The sequence below is a fragment of the Eptatretus burgeri genome, chromosome 12, assembly GCF_056783735.1.
Source record: "Eptatretus burgeri isolate ZD-2024b chromosome 12, Ebu_testis_v1, whole genome shotgun sequence".
Taxonomy (NCBI): domain Eukaryota; kingdom Metazoa; phylum Chordata; class Myxini; order Myxiniformes; family Myxinidae; genus Eptatretus; species Eptatretus burgeri.
In genome coordinates, this window is record NC_140972.1 from 77303290 (window position 1) to 77320921 (window position 17632).

At 44.4% G+C, this 17632-nt stretch overlaps 1 protein-coding gene across 1 annotated transcript; it reads left to right on the forward strand.

Annotated features, from left to right (window-relative positions):
* Nucleotides 1-913: 913 nt before the first annotated feature.
* On the forward strand, nucleotides 914-16807 carry POMK (protein O-mannose kinase). The gene is made up of 3 exons (XM_085848616.1): nucleotides 914-1219; nucleotides 1914-2222; nucleotides 11298-16807. Exons 2-3 carry the CDS (start codon nucleotides 1977-1979, stop codon nucleotides 12036-12038), a joined length of 987 nt encoding a protein of 328 aa, XP_085704742.1. The 5' UTR covers nucleotides 914-1219; nucleotides 1914-1976; the 3' UTR covers nucleotides 12039-16807.
* The last annotated feature ends 825 nt before the right edge of the window (nucleotides 16808-17632 follow it).

A 17632-nucleotide genomic window follows, 5' to 3' on the forward strand; every position in this document is an offset into this window, starting at 1 on the left:
TGTTTGCGGGAATCAAACAGGGCATTAGCAGAGATGAATTACCGCACATATGATACATCACAATGACGTCATATCAAATTTTATGACGTCATTCCTATTTTTTGACATTTTTTGTTTGTTTGTTTCATTTGTTTCACAGCCTACAGTTTTCATCGAAACTTCCTGAAACTTGGCATACATATGTAAAAATACCCTGCACAGAGAGTAACCATCTCCGATTTTGAAAATTCCTCCGAGAAAAAAAAAGTTATGACGTCAAAATATCTCCGCTAATGAAAATCGCCTAAAAAATTATCTCAAACTAGACAAGCTTTTTGAATTCTGTTTGCGGGAATTGAACAGGGCATTAGCAGAGATGAATTACCGCACATATGGTACATCAGTATGACGTCATTCCTCTTTTTTGACATTTTTTTTTGTTTCACAACCCAGAGTTTTCATCGGATCTTCGTGAAACTTGCCACGTATATGCAGAAAGCCCACGTGCAGGCAGTAACCATCTCCGATTTTGGAAATTCTTCCGAGAAAAAAAAAAAGTTGACGTCATAATATCGCCGCTAATGGAAATCGCCTAAACCATTATATCCGAAATTAGGCAAGCTGCTTGAATTTTGTTTGCGGGGATCAAGCCGGGCATTAGCACAGATAATTTATCGCAAACGCGATACATCACAATGACGTCATGTTCGTTTTTATGACGTCATCATTAAGAGGACGACGATCTTAGCTCATTTTTGAGCTTGTTGTTTTCGTTTTTGTTTTCTATCATGTAAGCACAGCTTTTGTTTTCTTTCCCGATTCAAGTTCACGGGAAGTTTTTGTATTGAGCGGTGTAGCAGGCGACAATAACCACTGGACATGTAGAGTAAATCCTTCAGATTTTTTTATTTTTATTTTTTGAACCGGATTCGTTCCTTTCACACAGGGTAAAGTTTTCCTTCACGAAGCTAATTATTTTATTCAATGTTGGCAACGCGAACGGACGAGTCTTTTTTATTATTATTTTTGTGCGGCGACTTGTCGCCTTTATTTGTGTTTTTATTATTTTTGTGCGGCGACTTGTTGTCGCCTTTATTTGCGGAGAAGGCTCCAGGATTCGTGAGGGTTTTCTTTCCTCATCGACCCTTTGTTGAGTGACGCACGACCTGCCGTCGGCGCTGACGAGATCTTCATCACCTCAGGGTTCAAGGCCTTCTCTGCGTCCTTTCCTGACTTTTCGGTATTGCCTTTTCACATCGATTGATTGCTGAAGAATTGTATTCCACCAGGGAGCTCGTGTCGAATCTCTATTTATACGTTTATCCGTGCTCATCTGAGAGAGCCACTCGTTAGTTAGTTAATTAATTACGTTTCCAGGGAATATCGCAAGTCCTTACACCGCCTGATTGCGAGTTTGCAGCGTCTGCGTCACCGCCGCAGCTGTTGAAGAGTTTAAACTGACAGAGCGTCAATGCATGTGCCAGCAGGGGGTGCCGCACACCGTCAATGCATGTGCCAGCAGGGGGTGCCGCACACCGTCAATGCATGTGCCAGCAGGGGGTGCCGCATCATAGATCACGTCATTATTCAAACATCGTGTCGACATATTTTTGACTGTCCTCTTACTAGATCTAGATTGTCCTTGTCAAGCTTGATAAGTATAAGTTTGATTTTTGATTAACCTATCTTACATACATTTCCCTCAAACTTTTTTTTCCCTATCTTTGCCATAAAGTATTTATTTATTTATTTATTTGGAACCCTTCACTCCATCAGTACGACTCGTGTGGTTCGTATGAAACTTGTGACCAGGGTTGAACTCTGCATGGAATTCATTGTCCGGTTCTTTATTCCTTGGTGTAATTTTTTTTATGGAGCCATTTGTAAAAGTAACCCAGGGTGACTCCAGCATTTATTTATTTATTTTTCTACAGGCATTCCTGAAAATGGACTCGTGACAGAGGTGTGCCTAATGCACATTGAGTCAACGATCACTGATGGTTCATGAAGATATTCAGCTGCTCGTCGTCATCACATTTTTGACATTGACGAGGATACAGGTCCTTCAGGGTCTTGATGAATCTCCGAAAGACGTACTGGAGCTGGGAGGGACCCGGCCGGCCCGTTGTCCTCCCGGATCATTCCGCCTACGGGGAATGAGCCGTTGTGAGCCTTGGTTGGGTTGTAGCACACTGCGCCGCATTATCCCCCGAACAATGATTGGACAAGGAGCTGTGAAGCAGGTTGGTTGTCCCGTTAGCCACACAACAACAGCTCAAATTCTATATACTGATTTGTACAAAGATAAGACATTCAACTCCAACAACTGGGTTCATGTGTTTTGTGTTCCCATATGAACCCAGGTTCAAATCCAATACACCACATATGTTTGTCCATTGGGCCAAAAAAAAAAAATGTTGCATTGGCGTAACGGGTCACTGAAAAATAGGGTAGGTCGGTTGGGATCTTTTATTTATTTATTTTTTTCCTAATAAATCCCTCCCAAAATCTCCCCCGGCTCGAGTACCACCCTTTTTGTCGGCGGGTTCTGTCCGAAACACTTCCGGGTTTTTGCGATCGCGATCGCAATCAACAAGATACTTAAACGATAGCAAAACAACAAAAATAGCAATAAAATAGGGTCGGCAAAATTTTTCGATAGCAAAAAAACAAAAAAAAACGTAGGGTCGGCGGAATTTTTAGGGTCGGGCGGGTTACGCCAATGCAACATTTTTTTTTTTTGTCCATTGCCTACTAATGTGCTTGTAATTACCTCTACCTTAAAGATAAGATGGTGGAGGTTATCTATTTACCCCTGTTTGTCTGTCTGTCTGTCTGTGAGCAGGATATCTCAAAACGTGGATGGATTCGGATGAAACTTGGTGGACAGGTTGGGTGTCTGACAAGGACAAATCGATTCAATTTTGATGATGATCCAGATACAGAGACTGATTTTTTTGAGTGATGGGCCAAAACGGTGTACAGCACGATATTTCAAAAGGTTATGGGTTATGAACGGATTCGATTCGGACAAAACTTGTTGGATGAGTTGGGTTTTTGATGAGAACAAGCTGATTAGATTTTGATTTAGGTCCAGATGCAAACCCGGCCCATCAGTGGGATACAAAACGTAGAATATTCAGCTTGTCGGAGGTACGCGCTCTCCCGAGTGCCTTTCTAGTTTGCTTTGAATTACACTGATGCGTCGTAACATCTTTGCCCAACATGTAATTTATTATATACAAGCTTGACCACGAGCCATACACCTCCACGAAAAAACTCCTTGCTAGAGCGTTGCCATTGTGCTTCCCTGGTTTATTTATTATTCCTGTTGATTCCTGGGTTTGATCCCTTTCCCTACGAGAGAGTAAATTGCCAGCGGGTACACACGAGTTAGGTTCTCGGCATGTACAAATTGAGGATCTTAACGTTTTCCCGAGGTGCCATTGGCACTTTGTAATATAAATGAATGCCTCTGCTCTGCATATTGGTAGTTATCGCTGGCGGTCTCGCGTTGCCCGTTTCGGAGACGGATCGTTACAATATAATTCGGCATGGTTGCCATTTATTCCTGGTACGTGAAACAGTGTGACCACTCCTTGGCTTTTTTCACAAGATCTTGGCTGTTCGTTGTTCACCTTGGCGTCTTGGTTTTCTATAGGTTTTCTATTATCATCGCTTTTCCGAAACCTTGTGAATTCTTGGCTTTTTTCATTGGCTCACCTTGGCATTTATGAAAATGAGGCGTGGTCACACTGACGTGAAACACCCTGAAACCCACGTCAGCAGAAAATGGATTTTTCAGCAGTGAAGCCACTTCAATATTTGACTATTTCCGTCCGTCCATCCAAAATGAATAATAAGAAGAAGAACCTTTCTAACACGCAGAAAATGGACCCTTTTGACCCTTTAGTCCACTGAGACCCCTTTGACCTTGGAAGACCCAGTGGACCCAAAAGCCCCAAAGGTTCCTGAAGACCCAGAGGTCCCAAAAGATCCCTAAAACCCTGTAGACCCATAACACTCCACTATAAAGCAATGAAGTTGTGTGTGTGTTATGTTTTTTTTTGTGGAGTTCCACTGGAGCTTTCTGATGTGGAGTGTGAGACACCAAAATGATTGTCATGATCTCTTGAGTTGATTTGGCGAATTAACCACAATAAACCTGGAATAATTCCCATGTTTTAAATGCATACCATGTTAAGGTGGATTGGGCAAATTAATAGGTCTTTCTGTGACATAGTATTCTATTTACAAAATAAATAACAAAAATAATGATAACATTGTAACAAACCAAATTTTAATAAATACAAATAATATTAAGAACAATAATAATAATAATAGTATCATTTGGCAAGAATAATAACGAGCGTATAATCTCTGCCCTGGCCCAAGCACATCTGGGTTTAGTGAAAGGTAAACCAATGCTCAAGCAGTACAGCAGGGCAGGTATACAACAAGACCTTGAAGAATAATGGGAATTTGGTCCAATGGACCAACGGGCCCAAGAGTAATTCTAAGGGGTCTGAAGGGTAATTCTAAAGGATTCCAAAGAGTTCTAAAAGGTAATTACAGTGGGTTGTAATGGGTTTCATTCGTTTATTGGCTTGCCTATTTCATATTGAAAATATTACAGAAGGAAAAAGTGGAAATTGGGAAGGAGGTGGGGTGGGAGAGGGGGTTAACAGAGGTAGAAAAGGTCATGGTTTTGGATGGGGACGATCTGAGATGGTGGTGAACAGCTTTGTCTTGAAGCTGCGGAGGGAAGAATAACATTGAAAGGATGTGAAAGTTGGTCCCACAGGTGGGAAAAAAAAGAGGAGCGAATGAGTGGAGGTGAGCAGTGATTAAATTTTAAATCCAGAATCACTGGAAATTGTAGCATGTTAGTGGGATATTCAATTTAATTAGCCCATCCCCCCATGTAGTGGGAGATGGGGTTGTGCAATAGCGTCTGTCTGTCTGTCTGTCCAAGCCATAACTTATTTTTACCATTTGAACTTTTGTCATCAAATTTTCAACAAACCTTTATTATGAATTTTCAACCAAACCTTTTATAACCTTTATTTCTGTCTTCCACCGTCTTCTCTCCAGTCTCACCCTCCCCCCCCCTCATATTTCCGCTGGGCGCTCAAGTTCCCCCAGCAACCCGCTTCTGGTGAAACTACCAAAATCACCATACACTGCTCACCTTCACTCTTTCATGCCTCTTTTTTCCTGCCTTTGGAATGAACTCCCACACTCTCTTCGATCCCATTCTTCCCTCCAGGTCTTCAAAACAGCCGTTCACTACCATTTCTTGTCTTCACCCCTCCAAATCCTCGATTTTTTTCTGCCTTCGTTAATGCACCCCAAACGCACCTCCTTCAAATTTACTGCTTTCCTTCCTGAAAGTTCCCTGTCGTATAAGGTCCAGAAAGTCCCTGTAATGTCCATCTTGTATTCCCCATGTTCCCCACCCCATCCCTCTCCCTTCCACAGATTTCCTAATGTCTATGTTCTCCACTGTTTTGTCCTTCCCTCTGCATGTTTTTTTTTTTTTAACTGTCGTTTTCATCAAGTTTAGTTCGAGTACAAAGCGGTTGCAGACTGGCTTTGCATTTTGAGATGCTTTCTCATTAATAACTTATTTTAAAGTAGGTTTTACACGATATGGTGGACCGGTTTCCTACCAGACCCTGTGTGGTGTCCTCTTCATCTTTGTTCCAAACATGCTACACATTGATTTGAAAATGAGTTTAGGTTGGGGTAATACTGGACATTTATTACTGGAGCTTGATGCCTGATTGCTAACTTCTCACAACACTCACACTCTCGTTTTACACCTAAAAGTGTTGATCTGTCCTTTGCCGACATGAATCGTGTACACACTTTGTGTGTGAAGGAAGAAGTAATGGCATTCTGAGCAGCCAAAGGCACATCTACATCTTTGTTGATGTTCATTGGATTAAAGAAAAAAAAAATCATTTCCTCTTTTAGGATATCTAATGTTCCCACAAACTAAGTGCTTTAAATATTTAATGCTCACTCCCATTAGCGAGAAACACGAAGCATTCCATTTTCACGTGATTGGATATTTCCGGATGGGGTTCTGTGACACGTTTCGACCAAAAGTAAGAAATTGTGGATGGTTAAGTGTGTGCTTTAATAACGCATTCTGATTTGTTATGTTCTATCTGAATCCCTAGCTCGTGATGTTTGGAACTCGGGTTCAAATGTGTTTGTCCATTACCTGCAGATGTCCCTGCAGTTCATGTTAAAGTACATCAACAATGTTTTTGTCCTGCATTCAAGTTGTGTACAATCTCCACTTCAAACCTTGGATCAATTTTTTTTTTTCAACCGAAATTTTTATGCACAGAGATGGAAGGTCATTGAAGAGCAGAACGCAGTCCTTTTGTGATAGGATAGCCCTCAAAAGGTCTGTTGGTGAGTGGAGGATAATCATTTGGCATCATGGCAGATATGAGGAGATTGTCGGCTGTCGAGGCTTCACTTCTATGATATGAATGTTTTAGGAAAGAACATGCTCCCTTCTCTGGTTTTACTGTGTTGGTTGAAAAAGGTTAAACTATTTTGCATATACTGCAGTAAAGTTTATGCCGAGAAGCCTTATGTTTTGAAATAAAAGCAAATTATCGGTTTAGTGGTGGTGTGCTGTTTTCCAAAGGTGTAATGATGTGTCATCTGGTAGTGATGTGATGTGATATGATTGGCTGAATGGGCAGTGCTGTATTGAACAGCATCGATTTGAAAATCCCCATTTTTTTTCCTTTGTTTTCACACAAATTCCTGCCCAAACAAGTCGAACTGATTTGTTATGTTCTGAGATCCAAATCCTTTGCCCAACAGCCTATGTTGATCTCTGTAAAGCGTTTGATTCAGTGAATCGGGATGCCCTCTGGAGGATTCTTGGTCTTCGTGGGGTGCCACCAAAACTGATCGATCTGATGTGTGGTGGTACCATCTCTGACTTATTTCCAGTTGTTACTGGAGTTACTGGCCAGCCGGTCTGTGAAGACTCAGGCCGAACTTCCCCTGGATGACCCCACATTTAAGGTGGGATAATGGTGGCCATTCAATAATAAGATTTACAAGTCTGTTATGTTTAAATTGAGAGATATTTGCCTTTACCCTCTCTTTTAATACCATGTGTTTTTTAGAGTTTAAGGTATAGATTTTTCTTTTACATAGTCGAGGCTCATGGAAGAGCGGGTTGGGTTGATAAGAGGAGAGAAGGGAACACACTGTACAGAAATGCAAGCTTGTAGTTTTTTTGTTGTTGCTGTCTCCATGGTCGGGTTGTCGGCTACTAAACCGTCTCCCCCACCAGGTTTTCTGGTGAGGACGGTGTTTGGATATGGACACCCAGCAGGATTAAAAACAAAACCTGTCAAAGGGCGGAGGAGCTCCTTGTGAGCCAACGACCATCCATATCTAGTGCCCAACTGTATCTGCGGACGTCCTCCTGCAGTTGGGTTACTTCTTATTAGGAGGTTGGTGGCAGGATTTGCACTCCGGCCACCGTAAAACCCTTCATTCCGCAAAACATTCTCGAAGCATAAAAAAAATCTGAAAACCCACTCTGTGGGAGTACCTCCTGTACAGCTTCCCTTCGCAGGGCAGCTCACCGGATGACTGGATTGGGGCAAAGCTTTCGGGACCCCCAATCTTTGATGATAGGAGGGAAACCACGGGGTAACATTCCCGGGTCAGATTGTGGGAGAGTGTATCTGGGTGGTGCTGAGGTGTCGTCCACCAGACGGCGGTCTCCTTGGGTTAACCTGAGGTGGTCCCTTCGAGTGGTGCCTGGAATGTCCTATCCCTGGAATGTCCTATCCTATCGCGAAGAGAGTATGATCACCTGTCTCTGTTATCATCTGAGCTCAAGCGTTTGGACATCGGTATTGCAGCACTCTCTGAGGTTTGGAGACCGGATTGCGGCGAGAAAATGGTGGGTGGTTACACCTACTATTGGTCTGGTTGCTCTGATGGTTACCATTCCCAAGGAGTTGCTGTAGCTGTGTCCAATAAGCTGACTCCAATGATAATTGAGGTAACACCGATCAACGAGCGTATTATGAGACAAAGGATTCGTCACTCCTTGGGTGTCATTTCCCTGGTCTCTGTTTATGCTCCGACTGTGGCGAGTGATCTCATCTTGAAGGACACATTCTACGCCACGCTTGAGTCTGGTTGATCAGTGCCCCAAGCGAGATACACTTCTCGTCTTGGGGGATTTCAATGCATCGACTGGAAATGATAGGGATGGTTATGAGATGTGTGTTAGTCCCCATGGGTCTGGAACTGTGAACCTGAATAGCACTAAGTTATTTGACTTTGCAAGAAGTCATGGAGTTAGGGTGGCCAGTTCATGGTCTCATCGCTGGACTTGGTATTCCAACGCTGGCGGTGTGGCAAAGGAGATTGACCATGTACTCGATGGTCGCTGGAGGATGATCCAGAACTGCAGGGTCTACCGGAATCCTCAGTTCCTCAATACTGACCACCGGCTTGTAGCAACTCTGAAGTTTCAGCTTCAATCCAGGAGAATGGTACCATCCCAGCCAAGGCTGGATGTTGGCAAGCTCAAGGATGAGAGGGTAGCTAAGGAGTTTGCGAACAAGCTGAGTGGAGATTTGGGGGCTCTGGGTGTTTTTGAAGATCCTGAAGAGTTGTGGAGTGTCGTCAAGACCACCGTCTTTGATGTTGCCGGTGGATGTCTTGGAACTCACCGGAAGGCGAAGAAGAATTTTGTCTCTCGTGACACTGGATACCATTGACCAGAGTCGCAGGGCCAGGCTGAATGGCAGAGTTGAGCTGTTCAGGGAGCTGAGGCGTAAAACTGTACGTGTGCTAGGGTGGACAAGGAGGCCTATATGCGAGGAATCTGTGAGGGGGTAGAGCATAACCTGTGGTCAAGCGATTCTCGTCCTGCGTACAGGGGAATTCACGCATTGCATTCATCCAAGCCCGTCCCTCAGTATACTACAGTGAGAGCAGAGAGAGTGGTAGGCTCTTGACAGAGGAGTCCGAAGTGAAGGCCCGCTGGGCCGGTCACTTTGAGCTGTTGTACCAGGCTGATCCACCAGCTGTCGAGTTGGACGTCGGTGTTACAATCACTGTTGCTGACCCTCCAATCAACTGTGGTCCACCTACGTTTGTAGAAACGCAGGCGATGGTGACCGGTTGAAATGGGGTAAAGCTCCTGGGATCTGTGGCATCCATGCTGAACTTCTCAATGCTGGTGCAAATGCTGCACTCGTGTCGTTGCATGTAGTTCTGTGCTCTGGCTGGAACACAGGCATCATCCCAACTGACTGGAAGAGGGGCCTTGCTGTCCCTCTCTGGAAAGGGAAGGGTGATCGACAAGACTGCAACAACCACCGAGGGGTGACGCTGCTCTCAGTGCCGGGCAAGGTCTTTGCTCAGATAATTCGAGACAGGGTTCGCCACCATCTGCTTAAGCACCAGCGTCCAGAGCAGTCAGGCTTTACACCAGAGGTCAACGATTGACCGTATCCTTGGTCTTGTCCTGACCAAATGCAAACGGGAGTTTAGGCAGGGGCTGCTTGCAGCCTATGTTGATCTCTATGAAGCGTTCGATTCAGTGAATCGGGATGCCCTCTGGAGAATTCTTGGTCTTCGTGGGGTGCCACCAAAACTGATCGATCTGATGTGTGGTGGTTCCATCTCTAACTTATTTCCAGTTGTTACTGGAGTTTGTCAGGGGTGTGTACTGGCCCCCACACTTTTCAGCGCTTGCATGGACGGGATTCTGGGGAGGATGGTGGAGAGATCAAGCTGCGGTGCATCATTTGGGAATGTCAAGATCTCTGAACTTGATTTCGCTGATGATGCAGTCATCTTTGCAGAGACTCCAGATATCCTTTTGGGGGCCCTCAAGGTGCTGAATGAAGAGTCGGAGCCGCTGGGATTATGGGTTTCCTGGGTCAAAACTAAGATTCAGGCTTTCATTGACAACTTGGATGCTGATGTCCTGTCTGTGCCTGTTTGTGGTGAGGATGTTGAGGTCGTGGAGAGATTCACTTACTTTTGCAGTGATATTCATGTCTCTGCTGGCTGCGAGTCAGAGGTCAACAGACATCTGTGTCGGGTCTGGGGAGTCATGGATTCACTGGATCATGGGGTGTGGCACTGCCGGTACCTGTGCAGGAGGACGAAAGTCCGAGTCTTCAGGTCCTTGGTGCTTCCAGTCTTGCTCTATGGATGTGAGACTTGGACTCTGACCAGGGATCTGAGATGGAGACTAAATTCCTTTGCTACCAGGTCTCTTCGGAGAATCCTTGGCTATCGCTGGTCGGACTTTGTGTCCAACGAGCGGTTGCTGAGAGAGACTCAAATGAGATTTGTTACCTGCAGCGTCCGTTGCGGCTGTATGGACATGTGGCTCGTTTTCCTGACGCTGATCCTGCTAACCAGATTATCTCAGCGAGGGAGTCTCGTGAGTGGAGGAGGCCAATGGGCCGACCACGTGCCTCGTGGTTGCAGCAGGTTGATCGGCATCTCAAGGAGATGGGGATGGGCCAGGAATCTGCCTGGGGGATGGCCAGACGGAGGCCCTTGGTGTACCGCTGGAAAGTGGATGCAGCGATGCACTGCTTTGGTGCATGCTCCCAAACCTGACTTGACCTGGTACTCGTTTCACCGACCTCAGAAAGATAACAGGCTGAGTCAACCCACCTGGTGTTAATTCAACAGTTATTATGATGTTTTGGGGTCTATGACAGCATTGGTCAAATTTTTTTAAATTTATTTATTTAATTTTTACTCTGTGACAACGATGCAGGCCTATTTTCGAGACTGTCATTTGAATGGTTAACATTTATCGTTTTGTTTCCTGCACTGGTGCTTGTATTTGAATTTTTTATTTGTTGGCTGGCATGTTTGAAAATACATTTTACTGCATAAGTCACGATTGCAAGATGCAGGGTTTAATGATAATATGATTTTACATTTTCACGTGTTCTATGAACTGTGAGTAATGAGAAAGAGCACATGTTATAATTGGTGTCGCTGTGGGTCCAATTATGTACAGGATATACACTGTATATACATAAAAGTCATAATAAGTGTGAGCTTTAAATTTCATAATGCAGAACATTGGGCAGACAGAATTGGCTCATCATTGAAAAGGTCCTTTTGGATTTTGATTGTTGACAATTTTCTCATTCCATCCTCGCCAGTCACTCAAAGGATGGTGTTGCCTCGACTGTATCAAACAGAAACGATGATCTTTGATTCTGATGAAAAGGCGATATCCCTTTCCCTACCCCCTTCACGGACCCGTTTCCCAGGTGTATCTAACCCAATGGAGGGGGTTTCGCATGGCATTGTCTCGGCTGCGCGTGCCAGCATTGCAGGCAGACTTTCGCCATGGCGTTCGCATGCTGCGTGGACTGCAGAGTGAGGCCGTGGTACAGCTCGTGGGTTTCTGCACTCAAGATGACCTCCTGCTCACAGAGTTCCATCCACTCGGCACACTTGCTAATGTGGAACGAGTGCTAGAGTCCTGGGGTCACGGGAAAGACTCTCGTACGCGTCTCGCCATTGCCACCTCCTACGTTTCTGTGCTTGCCTTCTTGCATGCCAGTCCACTGGGCACCCGTGTCATGTGCGACTCTAACGACCTTCCCAAGACCCTGTCACAGTTTCTGCTCGTAGAGCAGCCAGGTGTTGTTGCCAATGACCTTGACGCACTGCCAAATACACAGTCCCATATGAATGGCACCCAGGCAAAGGGCGTACACTGTGGCTTTCAGCCAATCGTTGGGGACTTTGCAGCTCCAGAACAACGCTGGGCACCGAATTCCCATCATCCTCCTCCAGCGTACGATGAGAAAACAGACATTTGGAAGATACCGGCTGTGACAGATTTTGTACTGGGGAATGGCCCAGGCAGCGATATTGTTCGGTTGCACCTTTTTGAGGTGCATCGTCGCTGCAAACTGTTTAATCCAGAGATGCGTCCCCCTGCTGCTGTCGTGCTGCACCGTTATACGACTGTATACCGAGAGCTTCTGCGAGATGAGCTTTAGGCTTCACAGTTAGAATCTATGATTGTAAAGACAGCTATTTTATGATCAACACCCATGGAGAAGCTCAACTAACAAGTTTTGCAGGCTACCTGTTTACATTTTGTCCATCATTTAAAGGGCCAGCTTGCTCAATTGGAGAAATTCTAACCATGTTTAGTGTTACTAGTTTCATGTCTGTCTCCTTTTCTCAGGCTTTGGTGTTGCTGAAGCAGTCTCATGATAAGGAATACACTGGGATGGTTTGCCAATGCTTTCCCAGCAGTATTCACATAAGAATTTGGTTATTGCATCATGACAGTCTGTGTGCCTCTCTCTGCCTCTCTCTCCCCACAGAACACTGGTGTCAACAAAGCAGCTTCCTGAGCAAGGGTTATACTGGGCTGTTTGCCATTGCCTTCCTAGAAGGAATTTATGATTTGTTGAGGGTGCCGGCGATAGTTCGCCTACTCTTCATAAAGGACACCGTGGGGTCTAACGTCCACCAACTAATGCTGGCAGATGGGACACCCATGTAACATCCATCCAAGGGATGGCACACACAGTGATAGTGCAGCAGATAACTGCAAAAATACTTCGGTTTGTGATGCAAGCATGAAATTTGGCACAAATACTCTTTGAGGTCCACTTTTTTCAAAATTCCAAGATGGCGACCATTTTTCAAGATGGCCACCATATGCACAGAAACTTCCTCTTCTGCAGCTAAATATTTGAAATAAAACAACATTAAGGGTGTAAACCAAAGTTTTTGTGTCTAAGATTTTAGCATGATTATTCTTTGTAATGTAACACCTCACAGCATGGTTGTAACAAAGATGGCATCCAAGATGTCTGCCGCAAAACCAAAACAATGCTCATATTTCAGGAAATAATAGACATAGACTCATAATTTTTGGATCTATACCTAGGTTTTTGGGATCAACTAATTAGGTGGACATGGTTTTAGATTCCTAGTTCCCATGCATACTGCTGAAACAAAGATGGGAGTCCAAGATGGCTGCCACAATAGCTATAAACCATTGTTCACGAATTAGCGTTTGGAACAAAATCAAGATTTTTTTTTAAGGTTTACTAACTTGACAGATGTGGTTCAGATATGGACAGAAAAATTCTTCCCATTTTGCAAAGGGAAAATCAACGGTTAGTCGTCATAGGAGATGCTGAGGCCATGCTCATGCAGCATTTCTACCATGCTTCTCTTCTTGAGAAGAAAATAAAATAAAATAAACACCACCTCCACTCAAACAGGTGAAAAGTTGTTCGACCTCACACCTGCAACTGCATAGAGTTGTGCAGGTCAGACCCAGTCTGTAGCACTTGCACCTCCCACGACAGCCTGATTTACAGCCGTATTTGGTCAATTGTTGGCAACTTTGAGAAATGGGAGAGTTAGCTGTCCAGAAGACCTGCCATTCTTCACGAAACCACTGCCATCCCCAGTCAGCAGGGCTCTGCTTCTGGCTGACATTGGGTTGCCTGGGCCCACACACAACCAGCCTGGTAGGCAGCACGTCTGGTGTGTTGGAGCAGAGCTGCTCTGGTTGGTGGAATGGCCTCGTAAGGCCTCTGCTTTCTGGCAAACATGTCAAGCCTGGCCTCGTCCACAGTGGCAGCAGTGCTGGACCTGTCATCAGTATGACAAACTTCTCCAGTATCTCTAAGTCGCCATCTTCCACTGTGAGAGGGTACTGACACAGTTTGGATTTTTTTTTCCGATTTGATTTTTTTCGTGGCCAGCGCCATTTTTTAACACGGTAGACCAAAGAGAGTATTTGTGCCAAATTTCATGCTTGCATCACAAACCGAAGTATTCTAGGGGTATTTTGCAGTTATCTGCTGCACTATGATGAATCACCCTGCCTGTGAAACACTGGGATGACAGTTTGTAGTTGGGTTGAGCTTCAAATCCAGGTGAAACAGTAGACAGCTTAGAGGTAAAGTGTGTGGACCTCATTGCCATCCAGCCTGCCCTTTCTGCACCTTACTGTTTGAGAAAAAAAGAAGAATGTCCAGTAGCGGCAACCAATGCTAGCCGTGGCTTCATATGTGATCTGCGGGGGGGGGGGGGGGTGGTGCAGTGACTAATTGATCCAATGACTAATTGATCCAATGCCTGGCTTGAAAAAGCACCAGGATGATACTTTAGAGGTGAGTCAGTGTTTGAATACAGAGGTGAAAGCCTGCTGTTGCCTTAGCGGTTAGGGTGGCTAGCTGGGGAACTCATCTTAGGGTCCTGAGTTCAAGCCCCTGTTGGCTGTTGAATTAACACCAGGTGGGGTTAACTCAGCCTGTCATCCTTCTGAAGTTGGCGAAATGAGTACCAGTGTACTGGTAACAGGGGCATCGCATCAGCAGCAAAGCCATGCCCTTAGCCAATAATGCTATCTGCAGCCTTGCACTGCAAAGGAAGGAGGAGGAGGCAGATGTTACAGCTTAAAGGCAAGGACATTACTTCTGCAGGAGGTAACCAGCCCTTTGTCAATGTAATAAGTTGAACAAAACAAAAGAAAGTACAACCAGCTTCATCGGTAAACAGTAGCTTAAAAGCCATGGTTGACTGAGGCATAAAGTTGGCCAAAGGCAAACGTCATTGTGAGCAACAAACATTACTCATCACATTTCATTACCTCCACCACCGAAGGTGGATGGAGGTTATGGTTTCACCCGTTTGTTTGTCCGTCTGTGAGCAGGATATCTCAAAAAAGTTATGGACGGATTCAGATGACACTGGTTGGGTATGTGACAAGGACAAATTGATTAGATTTTAGTGAAGATCTGGATCTGATAATTTTTTTGAAGCGATTCTTCACCATTGAGAGATGGGACCAAAAACAATATACAACATCTCAAAAAGTTATAGATGGATTATGACAAAACTTGGTGGATGAGTTGGATAAGTGATGAGAACAAGGCAATTAGATTTTGGTCCAGCTCCGAATGTAGATCAGGCCGATCAGTGGGATACAAAGTGTAAACTGTTCAGCCTGGTGGAGGTATGGGCTCCACCACGTGCCATTCCAGTTTGTTTGTGGAATTGCCGGAGTTTGTTATGTCAAGTATATTCTGTACTTTCAACAGTGCATAATTTACATGAGTACAACCAGTGGAACTACGTTATATTGCAGCACATAATCTTTGAAAGAGAGAGGCCCAATAATAGATTCTATTGTAAATGTTTTTAATTTCGACTGTACTTTTACACAATTTGATATGACAAAAGCAAAATTCACATTTTGCACGATGGAGCGTCGAAATTGAATGGCGACAAAAGCGAATCGCCTCCTCTGGAGAAAGAAGTTGCACCTGTGGTTTCGTGTTTGAGTAAGCAAAGCTACTTTTCCTCATTGATAGGTTCAACATTGAACAAGGGCATTCATAGTTGGGTAGCAGTTGTCCCAAGTACACTTCAAAGCAGCTCACATTAACTATTAGCTGAAGGCAACGGCTGTACCACTGATGGAGCGCCCCCTGCTGGTTATGGCAGGAATTTGTGATTTGGGCAGAGTTTTTACCTTGCATGGCCATCGGCAATAACTCACCAACTTTTTGCGAAGGACACCGTGGGATATTTAACATCCACCAACTAATGCCGGCAGACGGGACGCCCGGTTTAATGTCCATCCGAAGGACAGCACATTGATGAATCACGCTGTTTGATAGACCGGGATAACAATTTATAGCTGCGTCGGGATTCAAACCCAGGCAAGACAGCTTAGAGGTGTGCGTTTACTTTGTGGCCTTCCTGCCAGATTCAATTACACATCTCCAGCTACAAATCCACAATTCACCTCCTCCCTCTGTACATTGACCCGACAATGAATTTCCTACGTGGTATTGCAAGTTTACATATCTGTGAAAAGGTAGCGTCGCGGAGGTGTCTGTCACTGCCAATACAAGCAAGCTGAACATCTTCAGACATATGTTGTTGAGGGAACTACTATGGAGAGGTTTGAAAACAGAAATGAAAGGGTAAACAATAGTACTATAAGGGCTCAGACCATTTTTGTTCCTCTCTTTGCCCAAGAATGCTCTGTTCTGAAATAAATGAGACATTCTTTAAGTGATCCTTTTGTTTCTCGGTTGTCCCACAAGCTAAACCTAATTTAGTCTAAAACTGTGCAACTTAAGTGTTCACTACTGACTTGATGGGAATGTTCACTGTGTCCATCTCACGTAACGCAGCTCCGATTCTCTCCTTTCTCGAGTACAAAAAGAAAATGATGTGCTGGCGATTTAAGATAAATCAATTCTTACTTTCCTTCCATTTTTAATTCCGCTCAGCTTCTTGTGATGTTTTTTTCCCCATGAAAAGTGTGGAAGGAATGACTGGTTTTATAAATGTGCTAGAAATGTATCCTTGGGGCTCAAAAGGTTGCACAAGGTGACGCTGTACCTTTTTAAGATGGTGGTCCACTGTTACCATAGGTTCTCCCCCGATCGACTGAAAATGTTTTTTATTCTCAACGACCCACCCCCTTTGCCTGTGCATCCTTTGTCTGCCTGTTCCCCATCGCTTGTCAGCGTTCATCTCTCATCAGCCATCTCTTCCATGAACCTCAAATTCATCTTTAACAAGTTATAAAAGGACCATCAACATGTTACACATGCTAAACAGAGTTCTTGCTTCCCAACCCTTGCTCCACCACCATTTTGCATACTTTGGTTCTGAATTTCCCCTCCCTGTTTCCCAGATGGTATGGCATTTAATTCCTTGAAGTTAATACTTCCACGTATACAGTGTAGTTAAATATCATCACATTAAAATACACAATTTGGTGTCTGTCTGTCTCTGTCTGTAATTTTGACCACGATACATCCGGTCGATACTTATAAAATGTCAACCAAGCCTGACAGGAGGACCAAGAGTTACACGATTGAGGTTGTGGTAACTTAGTTTGCCACCCTCCCCAAGGGGGTTTTCGGTCGAGGGCAAAATCTGTGTTAAGGTGTGTATCCATGTTAAGATAGCTAATCGTGGCATTTTCCCAATGCCACTTCTAATAACAAAAGCAACAACACGAATGATAATAGCTTAATGGTGATGTTATTACAAAATAATATAAGTATGAAAAACAGGACCACTGGACCTCTAGCTTATCTGGGCCCTGGCCTAATGTAAAGGCCCTGTCACACCTTGACGATTTAGCCAGCATATGCCTGACGTATGCAAAATTTGGTTAAAACGCTGGCACACGTCGAATATATTATGGGTAAGTTTGTATACGTTAAGAGCAGGCTGGCATACGTCGTAGTACGCCGAGGTGTTAGACAAATTTTCCATGCTTGAAATTTTTCGACGTATGCCAGCATATGACTCACACGTTCCGCATAATGCTGGCCATAAGTTGTAGGCACATTACGCGATCGTTGACACACGTCGACACATGTTACTTGTAAGGTACTCATAAGTCGAAACACGTCGAGGTAATGGTTAGCGTACCCGAAACTTATTTCTAACCTATGAGTAACGTGTTGTAGGCACGTTACGCGATCGTTGACTCGCGTTATTTGTAAGGTACTCATAAGTCGAAACACGTCAATGTAATGGTTAGCAATGTAATGGTTAGCGTCAGTGTTCCAGACTCCCTGTTGTTTTT